Source organism: Syngnathus typhle, linkage group LG6, assembly GCF_033458585.1.
Source record: "Syngnathus typhle isolate RoL2023-S1 ecotype Sweden linkage group LG6, RoL_Styp_1.0, whole genome shotgun sequence".
Taxonomy (NCBI): Eukaryota; Metazoa; Chordata; class Actinopteri; order Syngnathiformes; family Syngnathidae; genus Syngnathus; species Syngnathus typhle.
Window position 1 is genome coordinate 13056414 of NC_083743.1, and position 19166 is coordinate 13075579.

A 19166-nucleotide genomic window follows, 5' to 3' on the forward strand; every position below is an offset into this window, starting at 1 on the left:
AACGCTTTCCTCCGCCAAGTAATGACGTATTTTGAGAAACCAACTTGTGAAATGAAAGCATATCCAAGAAAACACACTTTTGCTCAAATATGCAGATTTGTTTTTATTATATTGCAAACAATAATTGACATCCAGGTATATTGTTAACAGTTTGTAGCGTGAAGAGTGAGACCATAGTGGTGAAAACATCATGAACTCTCAAGTAAGAGCTTGTTGTGCAGTCTGAAGCCCTCAATGAGGTTCACACGCATGTTAGAGAGGACTGGTTGACTTGAGGCAGAAATGACACACAGACAGCAAAAACTCAAGTCAGGCCACTCAAGCCAGACCAGAGAGCAAAATAATTGCTTGGGAAAGAAGAAACACTTGCATACAACACAGTAGCCGTGATCCATAAATTAGAAAAAGAGCCCCCCAAATGTCATCAATGTTTTATTTTACAGTTTTTTATTTAAAATCACTGGAGGAATCGTCTAAGGCCTGACATGTCATAGTGTGGCCCTGAGGGTGAGAGCATATTTTCTAAAATTGGTGGCAATAAATGGACTAAATGGACTAACGGCTGGTTTCTTGGCTAAACCAGAATGTAGACATTTTTTGGTATCAGCTTGAACACAATACTTTGCCATTATCATTCCAAATTTTCTACTACAAAGTCAGGCAGAAGATACCTAAGGGATAGCTGTAACATTCCCGAAAAGAGGTTTCTCCTTTGGATCAACCTGGTCTGACGAAATGTTTGAAAGTGTAGAAACCCCCTTGGGGAAAAAAGGTACGAGGGGGGGGGGGGGGGGGGAGAGCCACACTCACAATAAATCAGTCCATTCTACAAGAGGGATTGAGTGGTCTAGACATACTGAGCATCCTTTTCTCAACACCTGTCATGCCGCTGTCACTGTTAAGCCACTATGTACCTTAATGTGTTAAGACCACTTCAGCCCCTGATGTAGATTACCGTGCAGCAGCGCTATACCGTATATCAACAGGTCACATTTTACACCGCGAGGAGCTTCAGCAGCAGAGCACCACATCCAGTACACACGTGAAAAGAAAAAAAATGTAGCAAAGAAGCTAATGAGTTTATTGAAGCAATGGAGAACTGCACTTGGAAAATTATAGGTTTATGCAATTATCAACAGTGAATTCCTCTTTGAACAATAGAGTTGAAGATTTAGCGTAAACGGGGATGTGCAAGACTAATGAACCAACACTGTTGGGTTGATGTTTCATTTCATGTCCTACAAGTGGGAAAGGAATGATTGGTGGATTTTTTTTTTTTTTTTCAAATCCCAATCTATCAGACATTCTTTCCAGTTAAAATTAACCTTGAGAAGAATGCCACTCAGAAACACGTCAAGTGGTTTGTGGGGCTGCTCAATAAAGATGCTCATATTACAGAGAACATATGAAGCTTGAACGTGACTTGGCATGTTCGCTGCTAACACTTTCTCCACAGTCCAAAACTACCCCACTTCTATTTAGCTCATCTTTCACCACAACATTACAAAACTGCCAAATGGCTTAACTAGCTAAATTTACAGTTCATATTTTCACAGAAAACCGATTCAACTTATTTTTATTGAGCAGAACATGCTTTCCCCCCCCCCTCAGAAATTAAGATATCATTGCATATCCCAAATATCAAACCTGGGAGAGCACATCGACTTGTCATGTTTTTTCCTTTCCTCTTTTTGCAAGAGAAGGTTCATGTTTGTAGTCTTTAGACGCGCCAAGCGACAACTAAGTATCGTTAGTCTATACATCCTTCCTATATTACACAAATACCCTACGGTAGTAGGGCAAAATGGCTGGGAGTTGAGGGGCAAAGGGAAGGTCACAGAAAACGCAAAGGAGACAATGTCATTATTATCAAGTGCTGAAGATTAGAAATTGGCGTAATCCCTGATCTCCACTCAGGCACGCACACCGACAGCCTCCACTAAACTTTAACGAATAGGTCAGTGCTGTACTTAATGGGATATTTCAACTAAAGCCTAATATTTGTTCATATGACAAGAGTCAAAGCTCCCCACCCCGAGGTCCAAGGACAACAGTTTGCAAGATTGGTATATACAACCATTAAAATATGAGCAAGCTCCACATGAAGAGAAATGGTATGCACATTTGAGAAGTGGTGGTATAAAGCTACAGATTATTTTAATAAAGGCCGACAGACAGTATCACCATATACGCTTTTTCTGCCTGATCGCTCGAAGGTTTTACCAAGCTAGGTGCCATCAGACTAGGACAGGGAAGGAGAGCGAGAAAGAGAGAGACAAAAGTTCTTAAAAAAAAAAAAAAAAATAGCCAAAAGTAATCTTACACATAAAGACACTGTCATTTCTTAAATTATTTTTTAGTGCCCTACATCAAAAACATCTGCCTTCGGTTGGTCAGTAAGGCTGCGTGACAGACGGCCAGCCCTGTGTTAAACCTATGGTACTTCTAGACGTTATGCAAATTTACAGTATACAAGTTTTGATTACCATGCAAGAATACTTTTTTTGTGTAACATTTAATAGCTTGATCTACATCCAGGAATAATTTACATAGAGGGGCAGAGATTATTAGACCAGAGAGCGCAATGAGTAAGTAACCATGGTGGCAGGTGCAGCCGAAGGAGATGAAGATGTGCGGGTGAAGTTTAGCTTAGGTGAGAGGGGGGTTGGGGGTGGGGAGAATGACAGGGTGAGGGAAGGGGGTGTGTGGGGGGGGGGCAGGATCCAGAAGACCATCTGGGTAGTCGGGGTGCTGGTCCAATCTTTGGAGGTCCTATTCAGCGGCACTCCCACACTTTTACCGTCTGATCTACACTCCCAGTGACCACGTAAGGAGCAGTCTTGTGGAAATCTGAAATGAACAAAGATTAGAACAAAACCTAAGTGCATTCACTACATGTCATTAACGTGAAACAATCATATGTAATTAATGCTAAAGTTATGGTCAAGTGGAACGCACCAAGAAACTGTACCACTATTGATTATAGAAATCAAAAACAAGTTTTGGTGCGAGCACAAATGACAATAACAAAGAAGCTTTTGCAAAATGTTCAACAGCTCACAGCGCTTGCTGTTTGTAGTTAAGAGTTTTAAAAGAAAAATGGCAACCAGCTTGCCAAAATAATTGGCTGAGATCGTCCTCAAGGGAATTACTGACCTATATCAATAAGCAAAAGTGAAAAAGCGAGGTGAATGGCTCACTGGTGGCACCCGTCAGGACACTCAAGACCAGCAAAGGAGATAATGGTCTTGTTTACAAGGAATCGCCGTGGAAGCAGGAGGGTATATAAGCTAGTGGCAGGGACAGCAGCTGAAGCGATAATAGCAGGGGATAAGAGGACAGGAGGTCTGCTTACCCAAAGAGGTAACAAAGTGATCATGGGCACTCAGGGTTTTCATGCAGCGCTTGTTCTTGTAGTCCCAGATCCTTAAGGTCTTGTCATCTGCACAGGTCACAATAAACTTGCCTCCCGGGTGGAAAAGGAGGCCACGCACCCAGTTGTCATGGCCAACCTGTGGTACAGAATTTATAAATGAAGCAAATTGGTTTCCGCACTGAAAAGAAAAGACATTTACACACTTGAAATAGACCTTACCAGTGTCATAAGGCACATGCCTATGCTAACATCCCACATCTTGACAGTTTTGTCTCTGGACCCAGACAGCAGGAAAGGGCCTGATTTACCACTTTTCTTGCTCTGGTTGGACAAAACATAAAAATAATACAAATTAAATAAATCAACGTAGCAAAATTACTGCAGGACAAGTTTTGGTCAAATAGACGCACGAAAGGAAAACTTCTATGTTGACTAAGTAAAAGATGATAAGTTATTTTTCAACAAGTGTTTTTCTTTTTCTTTGTTATGTTGACGTAAACAATTTAATGACCATTCAATGACCGTGGAAAATGTCAATTCCAAGGGGAGACAAATTGAGGACCCTCCAGTTGGACGGCATTCAAAACGAACAGGCTTGTCTGAGCAAAGACTACAATGACTTAAACTTAACAAATACTTTACGTCACCTTACCTGGTGAACTTGCTTTTAAATCAAGAAACAAGGACAAGGCTGTCAAGCGAAATGTTGTGCAAATATCAACTCCACACTTGTACAGTTGGTTAGTCTTTTTCCATACGCAAAGCCAGACTGCTGGTTACAATCCAAGTCGTCCCTCACCTCAGAACCAGTGGCATCAAGTATGGTGGGATAAGCGGTCTCTGGCGCCCACGAAATGCACTCCACCACATGCTCATGCTCCCGCAGTTCAGCTTTGCACTCTTTGTTGGCTACAACCCACACGCGCACCGTCTGATCATTGGAGCAGCTGGCAACCAAAGTGCCATCCTGGTTGGGTCGCACCATGCGCACCCACTCCCTGTGGCCAGTGAAGGTCTTCACACAGTAACTTGTGGGGAAACAAATTTTACCGCCCAATGAATATGACACCTAGGCAAATAAATACTTAAAGACTTTCAAAAATGATTCGGAATTAAAAGATCTTACCCAGTTGCCACCTCCCACATCTTCATAGTTTTGTCCCTTGAGGCAGAAATGATGTGATCTCCATTGGGCATAATGGCTACCGATGACACATTGTGGTCATGTCCTAAAAGAACAGAGTTGGAAACTTTAGAGATTACAAGCGGGAGGAAAATCAGGGTCAGATTTTGGTGATGCAAGTGTAAAACCACCAAAAGGACAAAATGATTTGCTTTTTTGGGCACAATGTGCTAACTATAAAATTCAAGCAGTGAGCTGGGCTTTCACACAGTTTCACAGTGGATAGAAAATTGGGTTGATTACCCAGTTGTTAGACCTGATTTGACCCGCTCAACAGACATAAGTAATAGCCATTAATGTGTGTATCAGGCATACGTCACACTAGTATCGTGTGATACAGGACAAAGCGTAAGAGGATCATTAAACTATTGACTCATTCAACACTTATCTACATGAACAGCTTGCCGTCACATTTTGTTAAGTTAATGAAAAAGCATGAGGGTTTGAGAAGGGTGAACTGAAACTGAATAAAAAGGTGGCCTAAGGAGTAGTAGAGAGCAAACTGTGAAGCCTCAATTTAATCAAATGTTCTCTCTGCACTGACTTTGTGCAGTGAGCTTGAGGAAGATTTTAAGTAGCTCTCATCCACCTCCCTGAAAAAGTATAAAGTCTATTAAGACCAGTCTAAATAAAACAGAATATTTTAACAGACACGTTACATAATGAACACCTCCTCCAGTTTAGTATACTGTATACATATGTACCATAGAAACTGCTCAATGTAATTTCATTACATTTGTAGGGTCAGCTCGAGCTTGTTGCTGTCAGGAAATCTAAACTGTTCCGAATGTTCCATTTATTTTTTTTACTTTTCATTCATTCTAAGTGGTATTCATTCATTCGTTCGTTCGTCTGTTTATTTATGACATAAAATGTTGCCATGTTAGAAAACCTACCATGCATAGTTCTGATGCACTCAAAACCTTGGAAATCCCACAGCTTGATCGTCATGTCGGCAGAGCAAGATGCAAGTAGTTTTCCAGTCTGGTCAAAAGAGATGTCCTGGACGGAATCTGTGTGGCCCTTAAGTGTGCGTTCAAAGTCTCCGGTCTCATAGTCCCACACCTAAAGAGCACACGAGCAAATTGGATCACAGAATACAAGCGTCTGTTCATTATGTCTCTTCAAGTGCAGTCCTCAGAAACGTTCCATGAATATTCCACACTTTCGCAACGCTCAACACAACAGATGACAAAAGAGAACAGCCTTGACAGATGCCATAAAATGCTCCAAGTTAGACTAACTGTGGATTTCTAATAGTCTCATTCCATGGTCAAGACCTTTTGTAAGTACTCCTGAAGGTTTTAATGACTGCACTAATATGGAGCACAGACAGAATCAGTAATTATGGGAGGAAGCAGGATGGATTTAAACCCGAGAAAGCTGCTCTTGTTTGGTTTTCGAGCAGACGGTCACAGAGAAACAAACACTCCTCGCCTCACTGCTTTGGTTGGGGGATTTTGTCCAGACGGTAATGGGAGACCCCACCGTCCCTTTCTAGAGGGGCTAAATGTGCCAGATGGTTGTGGGGTACAAAATGCACAGGGGGAAGAGATCAGCCGAGTTAATGTGTTTGGAGATTCGCTTGATCAGCACGTTACGCAATTCATCAGCATCTTGGCCAAATAAGCCTTTACAGCAACCTGTAACTCTAAGCTACTCTGACACATTTAGCATTATCACTGACTCTTTTTTGATCTATTTTATTTTATACTCATGATGAGTCGGGTGGCACCTTGCATAGTAGCCTCCTCCTTTAATTAACTTTGGACAAAAACTTTACAAAAAGCAGTTGCACATAATGTCTATTCAGTTTAGTTTTCAGACTAAAAAGCTATTTTGGCTTTTTTGACTTGTCAAAACAATCTGAAGCATGCAAGGTCTACTCAATTAAAAATTCAACAGGGCTGTTGAGAGGTAGAAAAAGTAGGACACCAAATAAGTGCAGGCCAGGAGAAAGAAGAAAACAGCTAAAGAGCAAGAGGAGGAGGGTGGAGCAAAATTTAAGATTTGGGCTCAGAGCCTTGCTCCGCCGATGGTGGTTGGGCTTGGGGGCGCAGATGCTGCTTATGAGGAATAGAAATGTGGCATTGTGCCAAGGGGAGTGGTTGCACCGGGAGCAAACCGTGGTGGCTAGTGGAAAGGGAAAGATGAACATGTGCTTGATGAATAATTTATAAAGAACAAACAGCTTAATAGACTATTGGAATTGAGAGTTTGTACTTTGATTCTGGGCACACAAAGATAATGCTGGTGCAATCTCAGGTGCGCCCATAACAACACCTTCGAGAAGCAGACCCATTTGAGGACTACATCACGGAAGAGGAATTGAAAGAAACAACATTCGCAAACTACCTAAATGGTAGTTTCAAGCAAACATTTACCATCAATACTTAAAAACAATCAACCATATCTTAATAATAAAATATATTTGAGTGAGCATATTTTTAATTTTTAATACTGTGACTAATTGAAAATACACAATACAGGGAGGGGGGGGTGCTTTTCAGCCACACTAACCTTTATTGTTGCATCTTCTGAAGCAGACACCATCACACTGAAGACTGGGTGGAAGATGACTCTGGTAACAGGACTGCGGTGGCCACTCAGTGCATACTTTTCTGGAGGACGTGGAACCCACTCTTTGGGGTCTCGCTTTTGACTAACTGGTCCACCCAGGGTGATTTCCTCCTTTGCTTCGTTCAGTTTAGATTCAAGTTCCATAACCTGCCCAGACCAAGTAAGTATGTTAGCTGATGGAGGTTTATTGAACCAAACTAAAGGTAGGGGAGTTTCAATATTCTTAAAAACCTTTAGCAATGTCAGTAAATTAGAATTCTAAAGAGATTATAAATACACAGTAAAAGTAAAGTGGCTCCATGGGTGATGTCACGAACAATTCACAAGACTGCATTCCCCACAAGCCTCCTGCGAAAGTAGCAAAAAAAACAAACCTTCTTTTGTAATCTGATGACTGAAGTCCATTTTTTTTCCAAAAGGCCAGCATACTTCTTGTCCAATTCTTCATTCTGCAAGGAGCAAGGGTGGGGGTGCGGGGTGGTTGGATGCAAAAAGGCAACGAGGTGAAGAATCAGCAGAATCAAAAAAGGCCAGTGAGAATGGACCAGCTAGGGTGGCAAGCCGAGAAGATGTCTTGTATGAAAGAAAACAATTACTTACGCTTGGTTCCGACGCAAGCATGCTACTGTACAACATCCACACTACAAATACACACACAAGTCTTGACCCTTCCCACAATAGCTACCCAACTGCTCAACTGAGGAAGGTATGCAGGATATGTTGGCAACTCCTGTCAGAGTTGCTTAGAGAAACAAAAGAATGCATGTACAGTCTTTAACAGACAACTGCATAATGATAATTTCTTCAAAATCTGCTATTAATAAATTATTCATTTTGGTCGGCAACTTAATGGTATGACATTGATCAGCAAGGCAATAAATGACTTTTAGGCATTTTATTGATTTGAATTCTCGAGTGTAATGAAAATAAACATTTTAAAACTTAGAATTGAGTTGTTTGCCTTCTTTTGCATTAGCGTTCCTCGCCATTTCCCTCGTTTGAGTCTCATTTATTACGTCTCTCTCGTCACTGCAAACATCAGCATTGAATATTGGTGGTGGTTGCATCCCTCCGCTACTTTAGAATTTCTGCTATTGTGTAATGGCAAGGCCGAGGAGCTAGTTGTGAATTTCAACAATCGCCACCCTCACACCCTTCCGGGGCCGCCAATGAGGCTTTCACAGCTACCAGGAGCCTGAAGGCACCGTGCCATCGTTAGAGGAATATACAAGACTTTTGAAGGAAACGACATTTATGCATTAGTGGTTTTTTTTTTTTGTTTTTTTTTAAACAAGCCTGCTATCATCTAACCGGCCATCTGCCTGGATGCTAACAACCTACACGAGAGTGACAAAATGTGCCAGACTACACTGCAGGCTGCCAATTTATTACCAGTGGGTATTATGGAGCCAAATATCTAAGTGTATGTGAATATCTATATTTTCTCTCATGTAACTACAGAGTAATTGGTTGTGGACACATTTAAATTATTTTTGCAATTAAAACCTGCTAAACCACAGAGACAGTCACAAGGGCCATGGCAAAAACATTCTATTCAGTCAAACGCAACTAGCTATATTTAACAGGCAGATAAATTTCAACTGATAAATGCAATATATTCAAGGAAAATTTGCCCCGGTATCATCTTGGCTTCCAAAGGTTTGTTTTGGTCATAGCTATAAAACCCCAAGAGTACGTGGTTCCCCCCCGTGCCGTTCATCCTCATCCATTATTAAACCTTCTCCCACTCAGAAAACGTCTGCCAGAGGAATGAATAAAGGCACAAAAGAAAGAGGTGAGGTGAAATGTGAAGGTAAGGTGAAACGAGAAGATGCTATGAGAAGTTAGGGGGGGAAGGGTGAAAACGATGTGATGACTTTTTTTTGCAGATTACATTAAACCAATGTCTTTAAGTATTTAAACCAGGGATGGGCGACTGGCAGCCCATGCTTGGGGTGGATCTTAATTTTTGTGGGGGGAAAAATAATAGTTTTTACAGCATTACAGCTGATCACAAACTGGCCATAAAACAATCAGCCGATGCGATCCTGATCAGTGTAAACTCTACTTACCATGTCTAATTCTGCCTCCTTCTTGAACGTGGAATATGCTCCTTCATATCCATTGGAACGCAGATAATCAGCTATGGCTCGATTTCTGGAACATACAAAGAGGATTCATAATTAAACCTATGATCACCATAACCAAGATAAGGCCTTAAGTATAATGAGTGTCGCAAAATAGGTATGTATATGTATACTCCTAAAAGTATTTCAAAATAGGTATGTATATGTATACGCCTAAATGTCTTGTCTCAACTATATATTAGAATAACATTTAATGTATACAAATTAGCCTTACGTGTAGTACAAGTCGGACACTACATGTATGACTGACTACCTAGCCAGCACAATGGATATCACATCTGTCTGCAGAATGCATCACTGCAATGTGGATGGTGAATGGAGGGGGGGGGGGGGTGTAATTGAGATCCCAGTGTTCATCACACCACTTTCCAAAACACACAGAATAAAGCCAGAAAACATATTTGAGGTAATCAGGCGTTTGGTTATGACGATTCCATCCAGTTCATCACAAAACAAGACGTTTAATAAGAAAGCTGAAAGAAGCAGTTGAAAAAGTTTTAATGTGTCAACTAATTTCTGGTCAGGGTAGAGCTGGGAAGTGATATTTAATCTAGCAAGTAGTGTATAAACTTCAGTATTAAACTCAGCTTTACAGATACCATGTGGGCTCTCTACTGAATAGCTACTTTCTGAGACAGCATTTGAGATGTGATCATGATTTATTCAAGAGGACACTGCGACTACTGGAGTGGGAGCCAATAGTTGAGTCGACCTTGAGCTACTTTTTTTTTTCCCATTTCTGATCGAGTTGTTTCAGGGCATGTTTAAAAAGAATGTAGCTTGTGACCAAGTTCGTCTCGATTCTGCATAATGAAATTAGGTAGAAAGAGTGACTCACTCCGTAATACCCCTTGCACTCAGAAGTGAACTACCCTCAGCAAGATATTTTCAAGCCCATGTGAGTCACTAATGCCAGCTCATTATTATGGGTTATTGTGAATAAAAAAAAAAAATTCAATGAAATCTATACACAATTTGATTAGCAAAATCATTTTTAGCTTTCATTGTCCAAATATTTCTATAGTAGTGAAAATGATCAGGGTGAAAAAAAATCTAATCTGCACCTCCTCCACACATTCATTCTGTAATTATTATATTTATACACCACAAGCCGTACATCTAAAGACAAGAAAAGCCAGACAAGCTGTATGGGAGAAAATGCTTGAGGGTGCCAGTATGAAGGGGGAGGGAGTTGCAATCTGTCAGCGCAGCCTGTGCTGCGTGCACCACACCTTCTGCCCACCTGAATACCCATGACAACAAGAGGAGGACTCTCATTAGAGTTCAAGGTTAGCACTAGGTTATCTAGACTCCTGACAGGCTGCCCACTTCAAACACTAAAAGAGGGCCGACTTGTGAGCGTACACATCTGAGAAAGAGCAGTGCGAGATGAGGGAAGCTAAAACGCAGAGTTATTTGATGTGGTGGGGGTCACGAGAGGGTGTGTCCAAACTGTTGCTGTCGGTCTCAACGTCAACTAAAAGGCTCAATGGAATGCTGCAGGAAGACTACAATGACTTAATTGTAAGTCCTTTAATTTCAAATCATGCAAAATTGAAAGTTGGTCAAGTCTGTCTATAAATATGACGGGTTTAGCACATTTTCCATCTGTAGTGAGGTTTTGAATAGTGGACACGCAGATTTTTTTGATTTTTTTCTAACGACACAGACATTGAGTAGTAAATGTTCAGAACCCCAAGTAAATAACTATTTAAGCAATGTTAAAAAAAAAAAAAAAAAAAGAATGAGAGCAAAGTGGCTGGTTTCTATGGTTATTAGCAGATAGCAGGATGATGTCATCCTGGAGAGATGAGTCAGCCATCCTTCCAGCCTGCAGATGACTTCATTTCCTCCTAATTTTCAACTACAAAAATCAATGAAGAGGGCATTCAAAAACATTAAATAAATATCAGTTGACGTGACGTCATGCTGGTCTCTGACAATATCGGTATCACTTTCACAGGCTATACTGGTTGTCACATTACCTGCCAGCTCACATCTCATTAAAGACAAGGCTGCTCATAACATCCGTTGCTCTGTCAATATATTTGTAAATAAGTTTCAATATTTACAAAGTCAATTCTATTACTGCTACAATGTCCTTTTGTCTCCTCCGCCAGTGTTTTTGACAGCAAACTGCTGCACCGATGGAATGCAGTCAAGTGGTAGTGCAGTGTGTGAGACCTGGAAGTGTTTTGTGCTCAACTAGTTCCAATCCCAATCTTCACTGTATTCATGCAAGTGTGGCTAGGAGCCTGGATAACAAGTAATTACAAGCTCCTTACTTTTGTCTGTTACAAATATGGTTGGCGTATGAACAGGTCATTTGATGACAGGGTTAAAAACGCCTTTCACTAAAAAAGAAATTCAGAAGGTCCTTGGTTTGCAATGGTCATTACATATACTGCATTAGAAAATGCATCCAGGGTAAGAATTCTTTGCACAATGATTGCTCAGTTCCCAGTATTTACTGTTTTATTTCAATTGCCTCCGAGTGTTTTTCATCCAAATATTTACTACAAGTATGGATTCCTTAACGCTTTAGCACAGGTTAATGGTCGACTATTACTTGCGTATGTACACATTCAGGTTAGGTGCCAGTGCAATTCAATCAAGCGATCAGAGCCAGAGGATGACGTACACAAATGTACGCAGTGTGGAAGATGGCCATGGGCGTATTCTTTGTTCAGTAAGGAGAAACTTTAAAAAAAATAAAGCACACGGGTGCCCGCCAGGTCTTTAAGGGGAGTAGCATGTTTGTGTTCTTCAGCTATTTTTAAAACATGCTTGGGGCAGTGAGTCCCCTGACCCTGTAAAGACACACAAATGTGCTTTTCATTAGTTTTGCATTAAAAAAAAAAAGATTGTCGTCAAGAGAGTACAGAATCACACAGCTGACTGTTGATGCCAAAATAGCAACTTATTAGAAAAATAATATTTAAAATATAAATATTTATCCTCAGCCAATGAACCTTAACTACCCAAAACTCAACACATTACGGTTGCTCTGTTTATGACTGAGCTCAGTTCCTATGGCGCCAAAGTAACCTGAATTGGTACACAAGTCGGATCGTGCTGGAGTCTATCACTGTTGTTAATTTAAAACAAGTCATTATAACAGTAAATGTGTTATAAAAAAAAAAAAAACACTGTCAGAATATAAACCAATCAAATTGAAAACCCTAAATTTGGATGGTAAGTAAGCTATTCTTGTCCCACAAGATGATGAGACGGTTTAATAGACGTAACTTCGATGCTGACAGCCGGACACAGTTGCCAATCCTAAGTGACCATTTTTAACAAAACAGAGTAAAGCAAGTGTTTTGTTTTAGCCTGTGGTTCTGACATCACTTTGTTTAAGAACAAAATCTATAGGTGGGAGGTTTGTCTAAGTTATTGAGACAAACAGCAATTCATCACCACAATAGGAATGCATCTGATGCTTGAAGACACCCGTTTCCTGTGGGCTGTTGGCCCACAGACTGGGAAAAGAGGGGTTTTGGCTAGGGGGGTCTTGGAATCTTCCTCTAACTAGTACAGAGGTAATGAAAGCTTAGCATTCCAGACGAGCTCCCCATACCAACAGGCCCCGCCCACAGCACTAATCTAAAAACATAGAAACATTGTTGGGAATGTTAGCTGCCTTGTTATGTATGACACAAGTTAAGTGGATGCATTCCGCAATCGTACTGGAAGACAGACACCCAAATCAATGCTTTTAAATCATCTTAAAGAGCAGAGAAAAGACAGAATGTTATGATCGTCGTGATGCACTCACTAACGTGATCTGAAAGCAGAGCCGACCGATCACGTAACTTTTATCAGAGCGGAATCAGATGAAAAAGATTGCATTTTTAAAAGCGTCTGTTTTTCCAAGGGGACAAAAATGGTTGTATAAAAATATTTAGGATGTATTGCAGTGTGATACTAAAACATTAACTGAATGATAACAATTGTCAATATTATTAATAACAATTTTCACGACTCAACCCACCTCCAACCAAATGACCCATTACATTATCATGTCTCCCATGATATACATATATCTGACTATGACATATGACTTATACATGAAGGATACGACCCATAGGAGCAGAGAAATGTTTTTCCTGCATTTTGCTCAGTACTGCATTTTCAGGAAAAGGCAACAGGCAAAGACAGTTTCCTAAGCGCATCAAATGTAAATTGATTACAATAAAAGTTCTGCTCAAATCTTTACCTCCTTCTCTTCTGATTGGTTAGTAATGTCTTTGCAGGGAGGCCGAGGCCAGGCTTGTACAAGAAGGGAAGCAGTGCACTATGGCAAAATGGAAGATGCTCAGTTCCCTGCCACTGCTGTTTAGCAAAACCCAATTCAGTATCTCAATTGTGACACAAATTTATACTGATATAAACTGTATTGTCTTTTTGTTCATAGTGTCAGAGTGCAAAACATCAATATCATTAAACCTCAATATACCACCCAGCCCCGGAAGCAGCCGTGCACTAAATTGCGCCAAATCTGCTTAAATAAGGAACAATCGCGCAACTACTGCACGGAGGCACCAGAAGCACTGAGGGATTTAAGCAGCATACCGGCGGCGTATAAAGTGAAATCGCGAGTACCCCTCCCCAAAACGGACTTAATTGGAAAGAATAATGTCAACATTGTCATTTACACACTTTCTGCTTTGGCAGTGGTAGCCTTTGGTCAATTTAAAGAAACATTATTACCACCTATTTTTTTCAAGTTGCATTCGTTGGGCTGATAATCATGCTGCTCTACTTGTGCATACCAGTTACAGCCCTCATCCTGATCATGCAAATCCAAACAAAACCCTAACCAAGGTTTACCTATCCAAATGACACCATTACAACCTGAACTTCAGTAAGTGGAAAGGGACAATATTTAGACTATGCACTATTGGAGTCATAAAACCGAGGTGTATTGGCCACTTACAGTTCATCTCGTTGCCGTTGGGAAAGCACCATGGTGACAGGATGGTGTGGGCGGGGCAAGGAGAGACCGCTTGCTAGTAGATGGTGTAGCTGCCGCGCTCTCCTCAGTCGGGAGATGAGCTATGCGGATCCGAGCAACGCGAGCGAGGATGAGCCGTGTACTCCTATAGCGTCAGTTAGTGTAGACCCGACACAGCCCGGGGACAGAGCGGGGACCGCAGGAACCGGGCCCCCTGGGGACAAGAGAAGCGGAGAGCCTGCAGACCAGTCAACAGCCGAGTCTACACTGCATCTGAAAGGGAGAAATGGAGGTGCGCGTTAGGTATGCATGACAGATAACATAGAGAGTGGGTGGAGCTGAAAACATTTATAGTAGGTCAAAGAAGTGCTGCATCAATGCCCGTAACAGTTTAAATGCAGAAAAAAATGCATGGAAACTGCTGATTTTACCAGGTCAAAGTAGCACTCGGAAAATATTACTACATCCCATCAATTAGAAAAATGGCATGAAGTCATCCATCCGACAAAACTCAATCACTCTTTCCGTGGATTTTTAGATGCTTTCAAAAGCATCCACAACATCAATACAATTCCAGGTTACAAATTCCTGCGCAAACTTGCAAGAGTTGACCCAGATTGGAAGAGCGACAAAAGTCATGGCCGAAGAGGCCCGAATAACGGCTGCGCACTCGTCAAATTCCCAAACGTCATTGTGTCATTATCACACCTCCTTAAGAACTGCCAAGCGAAGTGATGAATGGGGAAATCACTGGGAGGCGACAGCAGAGCTTTGACTGGTTACAAGGTCAACATATTGTGAGTTGAGGGATCTTTCGAAGGTACATCAAATGCAATGGGGTATATATATTTATATATACGTACACTACCAGCCTTATAAACTACTAAAGTAAACCTCCAACGGCAGGCCAACTATGAGCCGCACTAAGCCTCTTAGTCTACTGGGACCACGATGACTAAATCTCCCCGACTGACCAAAAGACAAAAGTCTAAACGGAGCTAATTTACTTCTTTTTGAGATCCTTACGCAATTACTCACTCCCTCATTTGCATACACATGCTTTATCAGACTGTTTTCCAGAATGAGGCATCTCGTGCTGCATCACATAGTTGACTTACGTTAAATGTATTAATTGTGAATACACATTTCAACAAAAGGTTCGCAAGAGAACAAAATAGTATAGAATGGATTCAAATTTGGGATGTTTATTACAGAGCAGAAGTCTCCATGTATTTGACACTAGTTATTCCTGTACTAAAACCACAAAGGCAGCAGACATCATTTCACTGCTTGGCAGCCTTCTCTATTAAATTGATAAAGCAACAAACATCAAAATGTGTTTGCTTTCCTATATGCATAACTGACACTTGCACACTGCAGAGGACCTGCTCCACAGAGAGCAACTGACGTAGCTGTTAGTTAACTATTGAGCTGTGATGTCAGCATCTGACACAGGTCCAAATGACAGCTTATCTCTCATAGAGTGTTGATTACAGCGTGCCGGGGTTTCTGGATGTTTCCCAACAAATCCGCTGTGGTTCATAAAGACAAAAATAGCGCATTGAACAGTTTTAGGAAGTGATTGCAATTGTTCTGACCTGCCCATATAAACATTAGTAGTTTAGCCACTACTAGCTAGCTGTTCAGCCACTGGACTAAAGTATCAATCTTTTCATCATGCACATCATTAGTAGAATCATAACTTCAAAATTCCAGTTGCAGTCATAAGCTTATTCATGGGGGTAGCATTTTAGTAGTTTAAATAGTTAGTGTTATTTTCTATTCTACATTTGTTTACATTTTTTGGACAGTTGAAATAAAAATGTTTGAAATTAATGAGAAAAAAAAATCATTTTCCACTTGGTTTTACAAGTTTACTTTCTATGCTATTAAAATGTGGAATTATCCTGTAGTTCCGTGTTTTCAGTAGCGAAACAACTCGCCGTTTAAAAGCAATGTAAAATTATTTCCATATTTTTAGTAATTTGTGGGTTTCCTTTGTTCGCACAATAATTCACTTTCATTTGTATTTGCAGTCTTGAAAAAAATACCAACCAATCAGTTTAACTGGCTGAGCTCAAAAATTGGGAATGAAATGATGGTGGAGGGGGAATAAGCTGCAATCGATGTGCATCCATAAATCTGCTTGTTCTTCCCGCTATTGTCTTTGTGTCGCAGCAGCAGGAACCGTCGTAAAACGGTGCAAAGTGCTCTGGGGGTGTCCTTTCATTTCCTGATTAAACCCAAAAGGTTAGCGTTTCTTGGAGAAGCTATTCTCGATTAATAACATTGTTTCACTTTAAGAAGCAGCAGTCGGGCTATTCAGTCACAACTGGACTGAGCCACACCCGATACATTACAGAGCACATATTTGTTACTTGACGTCACCAAGCTTACAACTTCGTCTTGGACAGTTCAAGAGAGTGGGCCATCTTAATGCAAAGGGCTACGTCAACCAAACGAATGCACATGAAGAAAGGAGAATAGGAAACTTGTCACATGACTATTTTTGCAAGATGGAAGTCATTGAATGGAAAAATATGCACAACTGTACCGCCACTACTCATATTTTATTTTCACCGTTAATCTTGCAGACATCTTTGCATGACCTAGCAGAGAACTACAAGCCTTTTTCACTTTTTCAATACCAAGCGCCCCTAACATCTGGAATCTTGACTGCCTTCATTTCCTAACAGTGACAATAAGACAGACAACATTAGAAAAAGTAACAGTGGCATCAACTGGGGCTCTTAACACAAACTGACATGCTAAGATCCAAAAGATCCAAACACATCAACAGTTCAATACAAGATATAACATCTAACCAGTGACTGCAATATCACAAAGACTGCATACATAAATGCAAGTTCGGCTTACAAATTAATTATATAGCTAACATGTCTTGAATTTATAAATGCAAAGCAGAGCGAAACAACTCCGTTGCAACCAGAATCGCCCACCGCTCGAACCAAGTGACAAAATAGTCAGAGTCGACGAGGCACTCTTTTACCCATTTATTGATGTGACCAACAGTCAGACACACAGATACAAAACAAAAACATTCGCTAGGTGCATGAAGCTGAATCTGCACGTGAACTCCACGTGCTTAAGCGCCAACCCAATTGGCTCTAATTTCTGACTTCACTCACTAAGCCGTGCCACTTAGGGGCACACACCAACACACAAATACAACAATGTGCGTATAACTTTCAGCTACATCACATTTTAGAAAACCAGTTTTGTCTGTTGATTTTATTTGTTTATTTTGGCATGTACACAGTCACCCATCATCACAATTTTCATTGCATGCACTAAAGACAGAATTAGCCAAAATGGGATACAGGATGAGGCAACCAACCGTTACATTTACTGTATTATTTCTATTTCACAATACAGTGCAATATTTCTACTATTTTGGGGTTGGTGCAGATTGATTGCATTTCAATTAATTTCAGTAGGTAAATTTGACTTGATATATTTGTAAACTGCATAAAAATCTAGTGTCATAAACGAGGGTCCCACCTTTGACAGAAAACCAAAGCCCAATATATATCGGTTAATCTCATGAAATTACCATACCATACTAAAACACACATCAGAATCCAATCATGTTATCTTTTGGTCTCGTAAATTTTGAGAAAGGGAAGAAAATCAAAATCTCGGAATCATGACTAGAAAAACACGTCAGGGGAAACCGAGTTGGGTAAGGCGAAGACGCAATTCCGAGAAGACCATCATCGACTTGCATGCGCTCCACCCTGATTTCCTCCCACACATGACGAAGGAGCTCCAGCTGAGCCCGACGCCCACCGGCGAGACGGCAAACAACCCTGTCGTGTACAAACACCGACTGTATATAGTTCGCAAATCTGCATTTCATGAAATATTATTCATACAACCAGACGCAACCTTCAGGGCGACCATTACTGGACGGACGCCCTTCCTCGATGCTAACATCCGACTTAGCAGTGAAGCTAATGAGCAGGCAGAAGACGAACCAATTTGAATAATAACTAATGGTGACGACTGTGTCAATTTTATATTTAGCGGCAATGACGTAGTGTCAAACAGCACCAAAAAGTCTTCTAATATTTCTCGTAATGACAACGCCAAATGCCAACAGTAACCTTCCGGCCCAACCCAGTAACATGTTGTCATGTCGTTAGCACTCATAGAGTTTCTTCAACCACACATCACTAGAAGGTATCAAAAATATGAACTATAACAACCAATAAGGTTAATCGGAACCTTACCTTCGTTAGACTGCTGATGATTGCAGTCAGAAAGTTAGCTACAATCTGCACTCGTCATATGAACGCAGACGGGGGTGCCATTGTGCACTTGAGTTCAATTAGCTAAATTTAACTTCGTCACTGAGGCCAAATACTTGAATGAACCCAATGTTGCACATGTGTACATGGAAATAAAGTGCATTGCTGATATGCTACCTGCTGCTTCAGACCAAGCGGCCTAGCCGCCATTTTGAGGCATAAAAGGAGGTGCAAAAATTACAGCCACATCGTCATTTTCCCCACCTAACGCTACACTCCTTCGACCATCGGACGTCTTCGTGAACGAGCCCAACTTACCCTATTGTCTCTGTCCACGAATATATCCAAAACACTCTCCGGCAACAACACAACCCAGCGGGGCGTGAAATGTGCGCTCCAAATTGAGATCTTGTTAGCTGGAGGTAAACTGCGCCCCTCTAGTGTCTCCGGCGCCGCTCGCTTGTTTTTTCGTAGGCTACCGCATTCGCCTTGTCTCGGGGGCGCGCACGGAATTCGCGTTCACGGAGAGGCGGGAGCGCGCACGTCCTTGACAGGGGAGGGGGGGGCGCACTACAACCTTTGGCACTATTTTAAACGTTTATTTCAAACACTGGAAATCTATTTGCACGCATTGTAAATGTAAATGCAAAAT

General features: G+C 41.1%; 1 protein-coding gene across 2 annotated transcripts; it reads right to left on the reverse strand.

Annotated features, from left to right (window-relative positions):
- Positions 1 to 90: 90 nt before the first annotated feature.
- Positions 91 to 19024, reverse strand: pafah1b1a (platelet-activating factor acetylhydrolase 1b, regulatory subunit 1a). Of its 2 annotated transcripts, none has more exons than XM_061280218.1 (11): positions 18833 to 19024; positions 14226 to 14516; positions 9212 to 9296; positions 7514 to 7588; positions 7080 to 7286; positions 5456 to 5624; positions 4503 to 4605; positions 4176 to 4404; positions 3596 to 3697; positions 3356 to 3512; positions 91 to 2850 (listed from the first exon to the last, which is right to left on the reverse strand). In XM_061280218.1, exons 2-11 carry the CDS (start codon positions 14255 to 14257, stop codon positions 2777 to 2779), a joined length of 1233 nt encoding a protein of 410 aa, XP_061136202.1. In that variant the 5' UTR covers positions 14258 to 14516; positions 18833 to 19024; the 3' UTR covers positions 91 to 2776. The 2 variants fall into 2 exon arrangements, with proteins under 2 accessions (XP_061136202.1, XP_061136203.1); XM_061280219.1 differs by lacking the exon at positions 18833 to 19024 and adding an exon at positions 18497 to 18747.
- Between the last annotated feature and the right edge of the window lie 142 nt (positions 19025 to 19166).